The sequence below is a fragment of the Oncorhynchus mykiss genome, chromosome 23, assembly GCF_013265735.2.
Source record: "Oncorhynchus mykiss isolate Arlee chromosome 23, USDA_OmykA_1.1, whole genome shotgun sequence".
NCBI classification, from domain to species: Eukaryota; Metazoa; Chordata; class Actinopteri; order Salmoniformes; family Salmonidae; genus Oncorhynchus; species Oncorhynchus mykiss.
Window position 1 is genome coordinate 60,414,474 of NC_048587.1, and position 16,886 is coordinate 60,431,359.

The following is a 16,886-nucleotide window of genomic DNA, read 5'->3' on the forward strand; positions in this document are numbered from 1 at the left end:
TATGGTAAATGTAACACAGCACTTGGCTCTGCAATGTGAGGGACTGTGTTGTTATCAATATAAACTATGTCTACAAACCTAATACTACCGGCATACTGGCAGTCTGAACCTATACAGTCATATAGGAACATTGCACATCTCTCAGCAATAAGTAGGAACCATCCTGTTCATTGGTAACATTTGCATATTCAGACCTTTTGACTTTTCCCACGTTTTCTTACGTTGCAGCCTTATTCTAAAATGGATTAAATAAACATGTTTCATATTTCATTTTTTGTTGTTGACAAATGATCATTTCTAAAAACCTGTTTTTTCTTTGTCGTTATGGCGTGTTGTGTGTAGATTGATGAGGGGGGATAACAATTGAATCAATTTTTAGAACAAGGCTGTAACGTAACAAAATGTGGAAAAAGTCAAGAGGTCTGAATACTTTCCAAAGGCCCTGTATGTACTGTACATAGAGTGACATTTCACTTGGCTCTGCATGTGCACTCTTAGAAAAAAGGTTCCAAAAGGGTTCTTCGGCTGTCCCCAAAGGTGAACCCTTTTTGGTTCCAGGTAGAACCCTTTCGGGTTACATGTAGAAAGGGTCCTACATGGAACCCAAAAGGGTTAAACCTGGAACCAAAAAGGGTTCTTCAAAGGATTCTTCTATGGGAAAGGCGAAAAACCCTTTAAGGTTCTTTAAAGCACCTTTTTGTTCTAGGTGTATGGACTATCTCCCGTTGAGGGTAGGTATCTAATCAGGGGTATGAGGAAAGAGGAGCAGAGGTAAAGTAAAATCCTTACAGGAGCACCTTGGGGTCCCTCAGGACCTGGGAATCCTGTCTCCCCCAGCGGGCCCCTCTCACCCTGTCAGGGAATAAACAGTCATATATGTCACTGTTACTGTGTGTGTGTGTGTGACAGAGAGAAGTAGGGATGCCTTTGACTGACAGCTGACAGAGAGAGAGAGAGAGAGAGAGAGAGAGATAGAGAGCGAGAGAGAGAGAGAGAGAGAGAGAGAGAGAGAGAGAGAGAGAGAGAGAGAGAGATCGAGAGAGTGTGTGAGAGAGAGGGAGAGAGCGAGAGAGAGCGAGAGAGAGAGAGAGAGAGAGAGAAAAGCATCCGGCTTACTTACCGGTTCCCCAGGGATCCCCGAATCACCGCGAGCTCCAGGTTTCCCCTGTCAATCACACAGACAGGATGAGAACACCACACATTAAACAGCTTCTCAGACAGGTCTTATATATCTAGCCATCTACGTTAGCTAGCACCTCAACGCTGTCCTGTCCAGCAGGTATTACTGTACTACAGCCCTCTAAGTGGGTGTACATCTGAAGGACTGTTGACTGGGTATAGTATTACATCTGAAGGACTGTTCACTGGGTATAGTATTACATCTGAAGGACTGTTCACTGGGTATAGTATTACATCTGAAGGACTGTTCACTGGGTATAGTATTACATCTGAAGGACTGTTCACTGGGTATAGTATTACATCTGAGGGACTGTTCACTGGGTATAGTATTACATCTGAAGGACTGTTCACTGGGTATAGTATTACATCTGAAGGACTGTTCACTGGGTATAGTATTACATCTGAGGGACTGTTCACTGGGTATAGTATTACATCTGCAGGACTGTTCACTGGGTATAGTATTACATCTGAAGGACTGTTCACTGGGTATAGTATTACATCTGCAGGACTGTTCACTGGGTATAGTATTACATCTGAAGGACTGTTCACTGGGTATAGTATTACATCTGCAGGACTGTTCACTGGGTATAGTATTACATCTGAGGGACTGTTCACTGGGTATAGTATTACATCTGAGGGACTGTTCACTGGGTATAGTATTACATCTGCGGGACTGTTCACTGGGTATAGTATTACATCTGAGGGACTGTTCACTGGGTATAGTATTACATCTGAGGGACTGTTCACTGGGTATAGTATTACATCTGAGGGACTGTTCACTGGGTATAGTATTACATCTGAGGGACTGTTCACTGGGTATAGTATTACATCTGAAGGACTGGTCACTGGGTATAGTATTACATCTGAAGGACTGTTCACTGGGTATAGTATTACATCTGAAGGACTGGTCACTGGGTATAGTATTACATCTGAAGGACTGTTCACTGGGTATAGTATTACATCTGTTCATTTGAAGCGTTGTTCACTGGGTATAGTATTACATCTGAGGGACTGTTCACTGGGTATAGTATTACATCTCTTCATATGAAGCGTTGTTCACTGGGTATAGTATTACATCTGAGGGACTGTTCACTGGGTATAGTATTACATCTCTTCATATGAAGCGTTGTTCACTGGGTATAGTATTACATCTGAGGGACTGTTCACTGGGTATAGTATTACATCTGAGGGACTGTTCACTGGGTATAGTATTTCATCTGAAGGACTGTTCACTGGGTATAGTATTACATCTGAGGGACTGTTCACTGGGTATAGTATTACATCTGAAGGACTGTTCACTGGGTATAGTATTTCATCTGAAGGACTGTTCACTGGGTATAGTATTACATCTGAGGGACTGTTCACTGGGTATAGTATTACATCTGAAGGACTGTTCACTGGGTATAGTATTACATCTGAGGGACTGTTCACTGGGTATAGTATTACATCTGAAGGACTGTTCACTGGGTATAGTATTACATCTGAAGGACTGTTCACTGGGTATAGTATTACATCTGAAGGACTGTTCACTGGGTATAGTGTTACATCTGAAGGACTGTTCACTGGGTATAGTATTACATCTGAAGGACTGTTCACTGGGTATAGTATTACATCTGAGGGACTGTTCACTGGGTATAGTATTACATCTCTTCATATGAAGCGTTGTTCACTGGGTATAGTATTACATCTGAGGGACTGTTCACTGGGTATAGTATTACATCTCTTCATATGAAGCGTTGTTCACTGGGTATAGTATTACATCTGAGGGACTGTTCACTGGGTATAGTATTACATCTGAGGGACTGTTCACTGGGTATAGTATTACATCTGAGGGACTGTTCACTGGGTATAGTATTACATCTGAGGGACTGTTCACTGGGTATAGTATTACATCTGAAGGACTGTTCACTGGGTATAGTATTACATCTGAAGGACTGGTCACTGGGTATAGTATTACATCTGAAGGACTGTTCACTGGGTATAGTATTACATCTGTTCATTTGAAGCGTTGTTCACTGGGTATAGTATTACATCTGAGGGACTGTTCACTGGGTATAGTATTACATCTCTTCATATGAAGCGTTGTTCACTGGGTATAGTATTACATCTGAGGGACTGTTCACTGGGTATAGTATTACATCTCTTCATATGAAGCGTTGTTCACTGGGTATAGTATTACATCTGAGGGACTGTTCACTGGGTATAGTATTACATCTGAGGGACTGTTCACTGGGTATAGTATTACATCTGAGGGACTGTTCGCTGGGTATAGTATTACATCTGAGGGACTGTTCACTGGGTATAGTATTTCATCTGAAGGACTGTTCACTGGGAATAGTATTACATCTGAGGGACTGTTCACTGGGTATAGTATTACATCTGAAGGACTGTTCACTGGGTATAGTATTTCATCTGAAGGACTGTTCACTGGGTATAGTATTACATCTGAGGGACTGTTCACTGGGTATAGTATTACATCTGAAGGACTGTTCACTGGGTATAGTATTACATCTGAGGGACTGTTCACTGGGTATAGTATTACATCTGAAGGACTGTTCACTGGGTATAGTATTACATCTGAAGGACTGTTCACTGGGTATAGTATTACATCTGAAGGACTGTTCACTGGGTATAGTGTTACATCTGAAGGACTGTTCACTGGGTATAGTATTACATCTGAAGGACTGTTCACTGGGTATAGTATTACATCTGAGGGACTGTTCACTGGGTATAGTATTACATCTCTTCATATGAAGCGTTGTTCACTGGGTATAGTATTACATCTGAGGGACTGTTCACTGGGTATAGTATTACATCTCTTCATATGAAGCGTTGTTCACTGGGTATAGTATTACATCTGAGGGACTGTTCACTGGGTATAGTATTACATCTGAGGGACTGTTCACTGGGTATAGTATTACATCTGAGGGACTGTTCACTGGGTATAGTATTACATCTGAAGGACTGTTCACTGGGTATAGTATTACATCTGAAGGACTGTTCACTGGGTATAGTATTACATCTGAAGGACTGTTCACTGGGTATAGTATTACATCTGAAGGACTGTTCACTGGGTATAGTATTACATCTGAAGGACTGTTCACTGGGTATAGTATTACATCTGAAGGACTGTTCACTGGGTATAGTATTACATCTCTTCATATGAAGCGTTGTTCACTGGGTATAGTATTACATCTGAAGGACTGTTCACTGGGTATAGTATTACATCTGAGGGACTGTTCACTGGGTATAGTATTACATCTGAAGGACTGTTCACTGGGTATAGTATTACATCTGAAGGACTTTTAACTGGGTATAGTATTACATCTGAGGGACTGTTCACTGGGTATAGTATTACATCTGAAGGATTGTTCACTGGGTATAGTGTTACATCTGAAGGACTGTTCACTGGGTATAGTATTACATCTGAAGGACTGTTCACTGGGTATAGTATTACATCTGAAGGACTGTTCACTGGGTATAGTATTACATCTCTTCATATGAAGCGTTGTTCACTGGGTATAGTATTACATCTGAAGGACTGTTCACTGGGTATAGTATTACATCTGAGGGACTGTTCACTGGGTATAGTATTACATCTGAAGGACTGTTCACTGGGTATAGTATTACATCTGAAGGACTGTTAACTGGGTATAGTATTACATCTGAGGGACTGTTCACTGGGTATAGTATTACATCTGAAGGATTGTTCACTGGGTATAGTGTTACATCTGAAGGACTGTTCACTGGGTATAGTATTACATCTGAAGGACTGTTCACTGGGTATAGTATTACATCTGTTCATATGAAGCGTTGTTCACTGGGGATACTACTATAGTATCACTGTGTTCTGTCTGTGTCATTTCTTATAGATTTGGGAAGTCAATGTCCATGACATGTTATCATTTCCTCAGACAGCCATGATGTTTTCTGTAGCCAGCATCAAGTGCAGCGAAAGAGCGCAAACAAATGGAGGATGTGCAGATCATTAAAAGTACTACTTACTGAAGGCCCAGGTATTCCAGGGGCTCCAGGCATCCCCAGATCACCCTACAGGACAAAATACAGCCTTGTTTACAACTCAAACCTATAGCAACATACAGCCTTTTATACAACTCAAACCTACAGCAACATACAGCCTTTTATACAACTCAAACCTACAGCAACATACAGCCTTTTATACAACTCAAACCTATAGCAACATATAGCCTTGTTTACAACTCAAACCTACAGCAACATATAGCCTTGTTTACAACTCAAACCTACAGCAACATACAGCCTTTTATACAACTCAAACCCATAGCAACATACAGCCTTGTTTACAACTCAAACCTATAGCAACACACAGCCTTATATACAACTCAAACCTATAATAACATACAGCCTTATATACAACTCAAACCTATAGCAACACACAGCCTTTTGTACAACTCAAACCTATAGCAACATACAGCCTTTTATACAACTCAAACCTATAGCAACATACAGTCTTATATACAACTCAAACCTATAGCAACATACAGCCTTGTTTACAACTCAAACCTATAGCAACATACAGCCTTACAGTATGTAAGTCAAGTCTACAGCACTTCAGCCTACAGGACAAGATACATCTTCGTTATATAACTGAAATAGACATAGAACTACTTATACAACTATATAATGAATAAACCAAATCACCATGAAAACAAGAACAGAGACAGACAGAGAAGCTCCACAGAGAAGCATCATGGTTATGTTTATGCATCTCTCAGGACTTGTCTTTCAAAGCCCATTCTGAGACTATTCTATTCTAGTCCATATACTTGTATTCAGACAGACATGACCTCTTGTTGAAGTGTTGCTGTGGATCTATCAGAAACAAACTCTCCTTAACCTTTAGTGTCAAATAAAAGCAGCAGTGTTGAGCACTTGGCCATTTGTCTGTAATATGAGGTGTGTGTGTGTGTCTGAACGATATCGCCATAACTCTTTGACGACAGCTCCCTGAAGGAAGGACAGACACGCGCTCTAGCCTTGACATCTAGATTAAGACCTAGAGGTGTGAGGGATGTTACACAGACACATAGAGCTGTAACCCCCATTCCAAGGTCATCTACATCAGTATGTTACAGTATGTTACTGACGGTAGTGTCCTGGTAGTTATTACACTTTCCCCACTGCTCTAATTACGTTGGTAACCAGTTTATAATAGCAATAAGGCACCTTGGAGATTTGTGGTATACGGCCAACGTACCACGGCTAACGGCTGTATCCAGAACAGCATACCCTCTCATACCCCCCTCATATTTCCTAACTGTAATCTGGTGAGGTCATGCAGGATGAGGATGGTCCGCAAGCGCCGTCTCAGCTCGGCTTGGCTCGGCTCAGTACTGTATAAAGGCTACAGGGGGGCTGTATGTGGCTTACCTTGGCTCCAGGTAGTCCTTCTAGTCCTGGTAAACCCATGGATCCGGGATCTCCCTGGAACATAACACAGAGTAGTTAGTCTAGGACAGAGTGAGTGAGTGAGTGAGTGAGTGAGTGAGTGAGTGAGTGAGTGAGTGATTGAGTGAGTGAGTGAGTGAGTGAATGAGTGAGTGAGTGAGAGAGTGATTGAGTGAGAGAGTGATTGAGTGAGTGAGTGAGTGAGAGAGTGAGTGAGTGAGTGAGTGAGTGAGTGAGTGAGTGAGAGAGAGAGGGAGAAAGAGAGAGAGAGAGAGAGAGAGAGAGAGAGAGAGAGAGAGAGAGAGAGAGAGAGAGAGAAAGAAAGAAAGATATAGAGAGAGAGAGAGAGAGAGAGAAGGATAAAGATAGAGAGAGAGAGAGAGAGATGGAGAGATGAGAGAGAGATGGAGTATGGTGTGAAGGATGGAGAACAAGGTATGTTGGTATAGGAGATCACCTTTCAAAACAGTAGACTGATTGTGATACGTTTTTACTTCAAGATAGAACTATCTATAAGACTGCAGATTTATCTCTCATTGCAGGCAGTCAGCAGCTTATTTGGGTCTTTCTCCTTTACTACAGTAGAAATTCACATCCCTTCTCCCCTTCTATTGGTCTGGTCTGTCTCCTTTACTACAGTAGAAATTCACATCCCTTCTCCCCTTCTATTGGTCTGGTCTGTCTCCTTTACTACAGTATAAATACACATCCCTCCTCCCCCTTCTATTGGTCTGGTCTGTCTCCTTTACTACAGTATAAATACACATCCCTCCTCCCCTTCTATTGGTCTGGTCGGTCTCCTTTACTACAGTAGAAATACACATCCCTCCTCCCCCTTCTATTGGTCTGGTCTGTCTCCTTTACTACAGTAGAAATACACATCCCTCCTCCCCCTTCTATTGGTCTGGTCTGTCTCCTTTACTACAGTATAAATACACATCCCTCCTCCCCCTTCTATTGGTCTGGTCTGTCTCCTTTACTACAGTAGAAATACACATCCCTCCTCCCCCTTCTATTGGTCTGGTATGTCTCCTTTACTACAGTAGAAATACACATCCCTCCTCCCCCTTCTATTGGTCTGGTCTGTCTCCTTTACTACAGTATAAATACACATCCCTCCTCCCCCTTCTATTGGTCTGGTCTGTCTCCTTTACTACAGTATAAATACACATCCCTCCTCCCCCTTCTATTGGTCTGGTATGTCTCCTTTACTACAGTATAAATACACATCCCTTCTCCCCTTCTATTGGTCTGGTCGGTCTCCTTTACTACAGTAGAAATACACATCCCTCCTCCCCCTTCTATTGGTCTGGTCTGCCTCCTTTACTACAGTAGAAATACACATCCCTCCTCCCCCTTCTATTGGTCTGATCTGCCTCCTTTACTACAGTAGAAATACACATCCCTTCTCCCCTTCTATTGGTCTGGTCTGTCTCCTTTACTACAGTATAAATACACATCCCTCCTCCCCCTTCTATTGGTCTGGTCTGTCTCCTTTACTACAGTATAAATACACATCCCTCCTCCCCCTTCTATTGGTCTGGTCTGCCTCCTTTACTACAGTATAAATACACATCCCTTCTCCCCTTCTATTGGTCTGGTCGGTCTCCTTTACTACAGTAGAAATACACATCCCTCCTCCCCCTTCTATTGGTCTGGTCTGTCTCCTTTACTACAGTATAAATACACATCCCTTCTCCCCTTCTATTGGTCTGGTCGGTCTCCTTTACTACAGTAGAAATACACATCCCTCCTCCCCCTTCTATTGGTCTGGTCTGCCTCCTTTACTACAGTAGAAATACACATCCCTCCTCCCCCTTCTATTGGTGTGATCTGCCTCCTTTACTACAGTAGAAATACACATCCCTTCTCCCCTTCTATTGGTCTGGTCGGTCTCCTTTACTACAGTATAAATACACATCCCTCCTCCCCCTTCTATTGGTCTGGTCTGTCTCCTTTACTACAGTATAAATACACATCCCTTCTCCCCTTCTATTGGTCTGGTCGGTCTCCTTTACTACAGTATAAATACACATCCCTCCTCCCCCTTCTATTGGTCTGGTCTGCCTCCTTTACTACAGTAGAAATACACATCCCTCCTCCCCCTTCTATTGGTCTGGTCTGGCTCTACTGTATGTGCCATGGAGAAATGGTATTACACACTACTGTAGGGCCAAGGCCTGCTCTGTCCTCTGCTCTGACATAGATGGATGGGGCAGGTAATTATCACACATGTAGATTGTCATGAATAACATAGTGTGGCTTAGAGTGGAACGGGACAGATCGGGATCGCCGCCGGGGATCAGCTGTGGTGAGACGGATTGGGGCAATTTGGTGTGTGTGTGTGTGTGTGTGAGTGATCCTGTGTGTGTCTGTGTGTGAGTGTTTCTGTGTGTGAGTGTTTCTGTGTGTGTCTGTGTGTGTCTGTGTACGTGTCTGTGATTGTCTGTGTGTGTGTGTACATGTTAGTGTCTGTGTGTGTGTGTCTGTGTGTGTGTGTGTGTGTGTGTGTGTGTGTGTGCGTGCGTGTGTGTGTGTGTGCGTGTCTGTGTGTGCGTGTGCGTGTGTGTACGTGATTCTGTGTGTGTGTCTGTGTGTGTGTGTGTGTGTCTGTGTGTGTGTGTGTGTGTGTGTGTGTCTGTGTGTGTGTGTGTGTGTACGTGTCTGTGTGTGTGTCTGTGTGTGTGTGTGTGTGTGTCTGTGTGTGTGTGTGTGTGTGTGTCTGTGTGTGTGTGTGTGTGTGTGCATGAGACGGATTGGGGCAATTCCACCGACCGAGCCGCAGCACCAGGAACCGCAGCTCACACAATTTATTCAAATGTCAAATTAACATCCCCAGTGAGAAATCGCACCGCAGCAAAACAATAAAAAATGCAATTGGCCCCACGAGGACAGAGAAAGAGATGGAGAATTCAAGTTGATACCAGAAGAGAGGAGTTGTATTGTTTCCATTCCTTGGTGTGTGTGTGTGTGTGTGTGTGTGTGTGTGTGTGTCCCCGAAACAGTCTATGTGTGTGTGTTTATGTGTGTGTGTGTGTGTGTGAGAGAGAGAGAGAGAGACAGTGTGTGTGTGTGTGTTTGTGTGTGTGAGTGAGAGAGAGAGAAAGAGAAAGACACAGGGTGTGTGTGTGTGTGTATGTGTGAGAGAGAGAGATAGACAGAGTGTGTGTGTGTGTATATATGTGTGCGAGAGAGAGAGAGAGAGAGAGAGAGGAGAGAGAGGGATAGAGAGAGTGTGTGTGTCTCTCTCTCTCTCTCTCTCTTAATGTGTGTGTGTGGAGTTACAGTAGACAGAGAGCAAAGAGGGTTCATTGTCTCCCACAGGCCAGACAATATAGAACAGTCATTTGATTGTGGCAAGAGGAGACGTGATCATTATTTTATTTTGTGTTCCCAGCTCCAGAGTGGAGGGACTTATGTTGAAGTGAACCATAGAGACTGTATTGGAGAACCGACCTGGGTTCAAATACTGTTTGAAATCTTTCAAATACGTTTGCTTTAGCCAGCGTTTGCTTTAGCCTGTCGGCAGTGCAGGACGGGAGGGTTTGGCAGTTCTGCGACTCTTCTATTGGTTCCATTGTGCCAATCAAACTCAATCAAGCCCAGATAAAGTAGTTGAAATGATTTCCTTTGCTAGTTCTGTTGGACTGCATATGAAAACAGGTGAGAAACACTTTCAATAAAATATATTCCCTAGAATGAAAAGATTTCAACTCACCACTCTTCCCTCGTCTCCTTTGGGCCCCTATACAGAAGAAAGAGACAGTGGAAGGCAATCACTCCACTTACAAAGTCATATATAGAAGACCTTTTACATAAGACCCTTTAGAAATGTATTCAATCTTTTAAGACATTTTATTTTTACTCCCTTTTTATCCCCAATTTCGATCTTTGTCTCATCGCTGCAACTCCCCAACGTGCTCAGGAGGCAAAGGTCGAGTCATGCGTCCTCCGAAACATAACCCGCCAAACCGCACTTCTTAGCGCCCGCTTAACCCGGAAGCCAGCTGCACCAATGTGTCGGAGGAAACACCGTTCAACTGACGACCGGAGTCAGCCTGCAGGCACCCGGCCCACCACAAGGAGTCGCTAGAGTGCGATGAGCCAAGTAAAGCCCCCCCTCCCCCCGTAACCAGGACGACGCTGGGCCAATTGTGCGCCATCCTATGGGACTCCCTTTCACGGCTGGTTGAGACACAGCCTGGGATCGAACCCGGGTCTGTAGTGACGCCTCAAGCATTGTGATCCAGTGCCTTAGATCCCTGCTTCACTTGGGAGGCCCTTCTAAAACCCTTTCAGAGATTTTTAACTGGGTTAACAGAGATATGGCTTTTTTGTTGTTAAGACTTTTAGCATCAATTACTTTAACTTTTGGAAAGTGTCAGGTTTAATACAGGAAATGACTGTACTGTTCATATACACTGGCAGTTGTACAGTTATAGTCATAAAGTCAGACTTATTGTCAATAAAAGGTAACAGCGTGCAAAAAATGTAAACAATCAGAGACATAAAACAAACAGCAAAATCTAACTGGAACTAAACTAAAATGGACATATTGTATAATTTACTGTAGCCTGTTGCTTTCATTCTTCTCCATTTTAACTCTTCATTTTAATTATTTCTTAATTCTTCTAGAATTAATTGAATGTTTCATTAGGATCCCTGTTAGCTGATGCCATGGCGACAGCTAATCTTCCTAGGGTCCAACTCAGACCTAAAATGACATTATAAACTATTACAATTTACATTAAATACATTACATTTAACAAAAATACATTTAACAAGTGTACATTACAAATAGTTAAAACACCTGACAGGTAATATATTTAACATTCAGTAAATGATCTCTGGGAGTGCAAAACCACTTCATGATATCCCCAGCAGTACTGTACATGTTAGATGCAGACAGACAGCACAGCACAGAGCAATGCTCCCCAGAGATTCTACTGTGGTCCCTGGGTAGGGAGTTCTCTTTGTGGACCCCTGCAGGTCCTATGAGCGGAGTGTCTGAGCGTTATGATGGAAGAGGTAAAGTCTCCTAGGGTTGTAGGTAGATTACAGACAGACTGATAAGGGCAGAGCTCAGTGGCTTTGATAAGTAAATCAGGTCACCACACCTCGCCACAGAGGCACAATGCAGAGAGAACAGAGTCAGGCCACTGCTCAGACAGTGTTCTCTCTCTCTCTCTCTCTCTCTCTCTCTCTCAGTTTCTGAGTCTCTCTCTCTCTCTCTCTCTCAGTTTCTGAGTCTCTCTCTCTCTCTCTCTCTCTCTCTCTGTCAGTCTCTCTCTCTCTCTGTCAGTCTCTCTCTCTCTCTCTCTCTCTCTCTCTCTCTCTCTCTCTCTCTCTCTCTCTCTCTCTGTCAGTCTCTCTCTGTCAGTCTCTCTCTGTCAGTCTCTCTCTGTCAGTCTCTCTCTGTCAGTCTCTCTCCACCAGTGAGCTCTCACTGAACATGACTGAGTCTTACTAGAGGGCTGGAGACAGTGAAGGAGATGACAGCTACTCTTAGGATGATAAAGTATGGCCTGTGTGTTTCAGACCCTGACAGTACAGTACACAGTATCTGAATACATGTCTGGTTCCTGACAGTACAGTACAGTACAGTACAGCAAATTAGGATGATGAGACAGTAGGATGATGAGACAGAAGGATGATGAGACAGTAGGATGATGGATGATGAGACAGTCGGATGATGAGACAGTAGGATGATGGATGATGAGACAGTAGGATGATGAGACAGAAGGATTATGGATGATGAGACAGTAGGATGATGAGACAGTAGGATGATGGATGATGAGACAGTCGGATGATGAGACAGTAGGATGATGAGACAGTAGGATGATGGATGATGAGACAGTAGGATGATGAGACAGAAGGATGATGAGACAGTAGGATGATGGATGATGAGACAGTAGGATGATATAACAGAAGGATGATGGATGATGAGACAGTAGGATGATGAGACAGTAGGATGATGGATGATGAGAAATTTGGATGATGAGACAGTAGGATGATGAGACAGAAGGAGGATGATACAGTAGGAGGATGGATGACGAGACAGTAGGATGATGAGACAGTAAGATGATGAGACAGCAGGATGATGAGACAGTAGGAGGATGGATTATGAGACAGTAGGATGATGAGACAGCAGGATGATGAGACAGTAGGATGATGAGACAGCAGGACGATGAGACAGTAGGATGATGAGACAGTAGGATGATGTGACAGTAGGATGATGTGACAGTAGGATGATGAGACAGTATGAGGATGGATGATGAGACAATAGGATGATGAGACAGCAGGATGATGAGACAGTAGGAGGATGGATTATGAGACAGTAGGATGATGAGACAGCAGGATGATGAGACAGTAGGATGATGAGACAGCAGGACGATGAGACAGTAGGATGATGAGACAGCAGGATGATGAGACAGCAGGATGATGTGACAGTAGGATGATGTGACAGTAGGATGATGAGACAGTATGAGGATGGATGATGAGACAGCAGGATGATGAGACAGTATGAGGATGGATGATGAGACAGTATGATGATGAGACAGCAGGATGATGAGACAGTAGGATGATGAGAAAGCAGGATGATGAGACAGTAGGAGAATGGATCATGAGACAGTAGGATGATGAGACAGCAGGAAGATGAGACAGTAGGAGGATGGATGATGAGACAGTAGAATGATGGATGATGAGACAGCAGGATGATGAGACAGTAGGATGATGAGACATTAGGATGATGAGACATTAGGATGATGAGACATTAGGATGATGAGACAGTAGGATGATGAGACAGTAGGATGATGGATGATGAGACAGCAGGATGATGAGACAGAAGGATGATGAGACAGTAGGAGGATGGATGATGAGACAGCAGGATGATGAGAGAGTAGGATGATGAGACAGCAGGATGATGAGACAGCAGGATGATGAGACAGTAGGAGGATGGATGATGAGACAGTAGGATGATGAGACAGTAGGATGATGAGACAGCAGGATGATGAGACAGTAGGAGGATGGATGATGAGACAGCAGGACGATGAGACAGTAGGATGATGAGACAGTAGGATGATGATACAGTAGTAGGATGGATGATGAGACAGTAGGATGATGAGACAGCAGGATGATGAGACAGAAGGAGGATGAGACAGTAGGATGATGATACAGTAGTAGGATGGATGATGAGACAGTAGGATGATGAGACAGAAGGAGGATGGATGATGAGACAGTAGGAGGATGAGATAGTAGGAGGATGAGACAGAAGGAGGATGATACGGTTGGAGAAGGGGACAGATGGATGATGAGACAGCTGGATGATGAGACAGTAGGAGTATGAGACAGAAGGAGGATGATTCGGTTGGAGAAGGGGACAGATGGATGATGAGACAGTAGGAGGATGAGATAGTAGGATGATGTGACAGAAGGAGGATGATACGGTTGGAGAAGGGGACAGATGGATGATGAGACAGCTGGATGATGAGACAGTAGGAGGATGAGACAGAAGGAGGATGAGACAGTAGGAGGATGATACAGAAGGGGGATGATACAGTAGGATGATGAGACAAAAGGAGGATGAGACAGTAGGAGGATGATACAGAAGGAGGATGATACAGTAGAATGATGAGACAGAAGGAGGATGAGACAGTAGGATGATGAGACAGTAGGATGATGATACAGAAGAAGGATGGATGATGAGATAGAAGGAGGATGATACAGCAGGATGATGTGACAGCAGGAGGATGGATGATGAGACAGTAGATGATGAGATACTTACTGGTGCACCTGGTGCTCCAGGGGGTCCTGAGATGGCTCCTCCACTCTGTGGAGAAACTAGTATTATCATCATAACATTCAACACAATGATGACATGGTATCTGATTATATGGTATCTGATGACATGGTATCTGATTACTGGGTATCTGATTACAGGGTATCTGATGATATGGTATCTGATGACATGGTATCTGATTACAGGGTATCTGATTACATGGTATCTGATGACAGGGTATCTGATGACATGGTATCTGATTACAGGGTATCTGATGACATGGTATCTGATTACAGGGTATCTGATGACATGGTATCTGATTACAAGGTATCTGATGACAGGGTATCTGATTACAGGGTATCTGATGACATGGTATCTGATTACATGGTATCTGATGACATGGTATCTGATTACAGGGTATCTGATTACAGGGTATCTGATGACATGGTATCTGATTACAGGGTATCTGATGACATGGTATCTGATGACATGGTATCTGATGACATGGTATCTGATGACATGGTATCTGATTACATGGTATCTGATTACAGGGTATCTGATGACATGGTATCTGATTACAGGGTATCTGATGACATGGTATCTGATTACATGGTATCTGATGACATGGTATCTGATGACAGGGTATCTGATGACATGGTATCTGATTACAGGGTATCTGATGACATGGTATCTGATTACATGGTATCTGATGATATGGAATCTGGTTACATGGTATCTGATGACAGGGTGTCTGATGATATGGTATCTACAGTAGCCTACGGTATATAGGGGAATGTGGTAACCTTTACTTTGAGGGTCACCCTACCGATGCTCAACAAACAATCAACAGACTATGAGCAACAACTGTTGACTAGCACTGTGATGCTAGTTGCATCGTCGGCAACACCTGACACCTGATGAGGATGAGTACAGAGTTCTTACCTGCAGTTTGTACAGACTGCTCATCCCATTGCCCTCCACATAGGGGACACCCTGCAAACACACACATCTCAGTCAGAGCCAGCTTTCTCCTCCGTTAACACACTTCTAGCCTTACACACTTCAAAAGGTCTTGTGTGTGTGTGTGTGTGTGTGTGTGTGTGTGTCTGTCTGAGTGTTTTCTGTGCCTCTAGTCTAACAGTCAGTCCTGTAGGCCTGGACCAGGCAGACAGTATTACTTTGTTCATAAGCCCTTAAATGCAACATGGGATAGATAAACATCTGGGGCTGCCTGGTGATCACTACATGGAGAGATCAATATCTGAGGCTGCCTGGTGATCACTACATGGAGAGATCAATATCTGGGGCTGCCTGGTGATCACTACTTGGAGAGATCAATATCTGAGGCTGCCTGGTGATCACTACATGGAGAGATGAATATCTGGGGCTGCCTGGTGATCACTACATGGAGATATCAATATATAGGGCTGCCTGGTGATCACTACATGGATAGATCAATATCTGAGGCTGCCTGGTGATCACTACATGGAGAGATCAATATCTGAGGCTGCTTGGTGATCACTACATGGAGAGATGAATATCTGGGGCTGCCTGGTGATCACTACATGGAGATATCAATATATAGGGCTGCCTGGTGATCACTACATGGAGAGATCAATATCTGAGGCTGCCTGGTGATCACTACATGGAGAGATGAATATCTGGGGCTGCCTGGTGATCACTACATGGAGAGATCAATATATAGGGCTGCCTGGTGATCACTACATGGATAGATCAATATCTGAGGCTGCCTGGTGATCACTACATGGAGAGATCAATATATGGGGCTGCCTGGTGATCACTACATGGAGAGATGAATATCTGAGGCTGCCTGGTGATCACTACATGGAGAGATGAATATCTGGGGCTGCCTGGTGATCACTACATGGAGAGGTTAATATCTGGGGCTGCCTGGTGATCACTACATGGAGAGATCAATATATGGGGCTGCCTGGTGATCACTACATGGAGAGATCAATATCTGGGGCTGCCTGGTGATCACTACATGGAGAGATCAATATCTGGGGCTTCCTGGTGATCACTACATGGAGATATCAATATCTGGGGCTGCCTGGTGATCACTATATGGAGATATCAATATCTGGGGCTGCCTGGTGATCACTAAACAAAAGAGGAGAGCAGTAACACTTGTTTAACCCACCGGCCTCTGTAGATTCAAACACTAATGTGAGTACTAAATGGCATCCTATCCCCTATAGTGCCCCACTTAAGGTCTCAGGTAAAAAGTAGTGCACTATATAATGAATAAGGGGGGGGGGGGGGTGTAGCCCCCGGTCTCCTCTCCACTACTCAGCGTATGTGCTGTCTGTCATCAGTGTGTAATCTGAGGCAAAGCTAAACGGCTGCAAGACAGCGCTGAACTAACCACAGCGCTGAACTAACCACAGCGTCAGAGTATCTACAGGAGAACAGGTTTTAAGTTTGAAGGAGATCTGTGGCCCTAAGCTTTTGCTAGATTTGTGCAATTTAAAGAATTTACAGT

General features: G+C 43.7%; 1 protein-coding gene across 9 annotated transcripts in view; it reads right to left on the reverse strand.

Moving 5' to 3' along the window:
• The window catches only part of LOC110515674 (collagen alpha-1(XIX) chain), a 261,849-nt gene that overhangs the window by 43,028 nt on the left and 201,935 nt on the right, over positions 1–16,886 (reverse strand). For all 9 annotated transcript variants that reach the window (XM_036960934.1, XM_036960933.1, XM_036960931.1 and 6 more), the window contains 7 exons: positions 15,326–15,376; positions 14,390–14,434; positions 10,325–10,351; positions 6,589–6,642; positions 5,185–5,229; positions 1,121–1,165; positions 790–852 (listed from right to left, as the gene is read on the reverse strand). In XM_036960934.1, the coding sequence (XP_036816829.1) occupies positions 790–852; positions 1,121–1,165; positions 5,185–5,229; positions 6,589–6,642; positions 10,325–10,351; positions 14,390–14,434; positions 15,326–15,376 (330 nt within the window). The remainder of the gene's footprint in view (positions 1–789; positions 853–1,120; positions 1,166–5,184; positions 5,230–6,588; positions 6,643–10,324; positions 10,352–14,389; positions 14,435–15,325; positions 15,377–16,886) is intronic.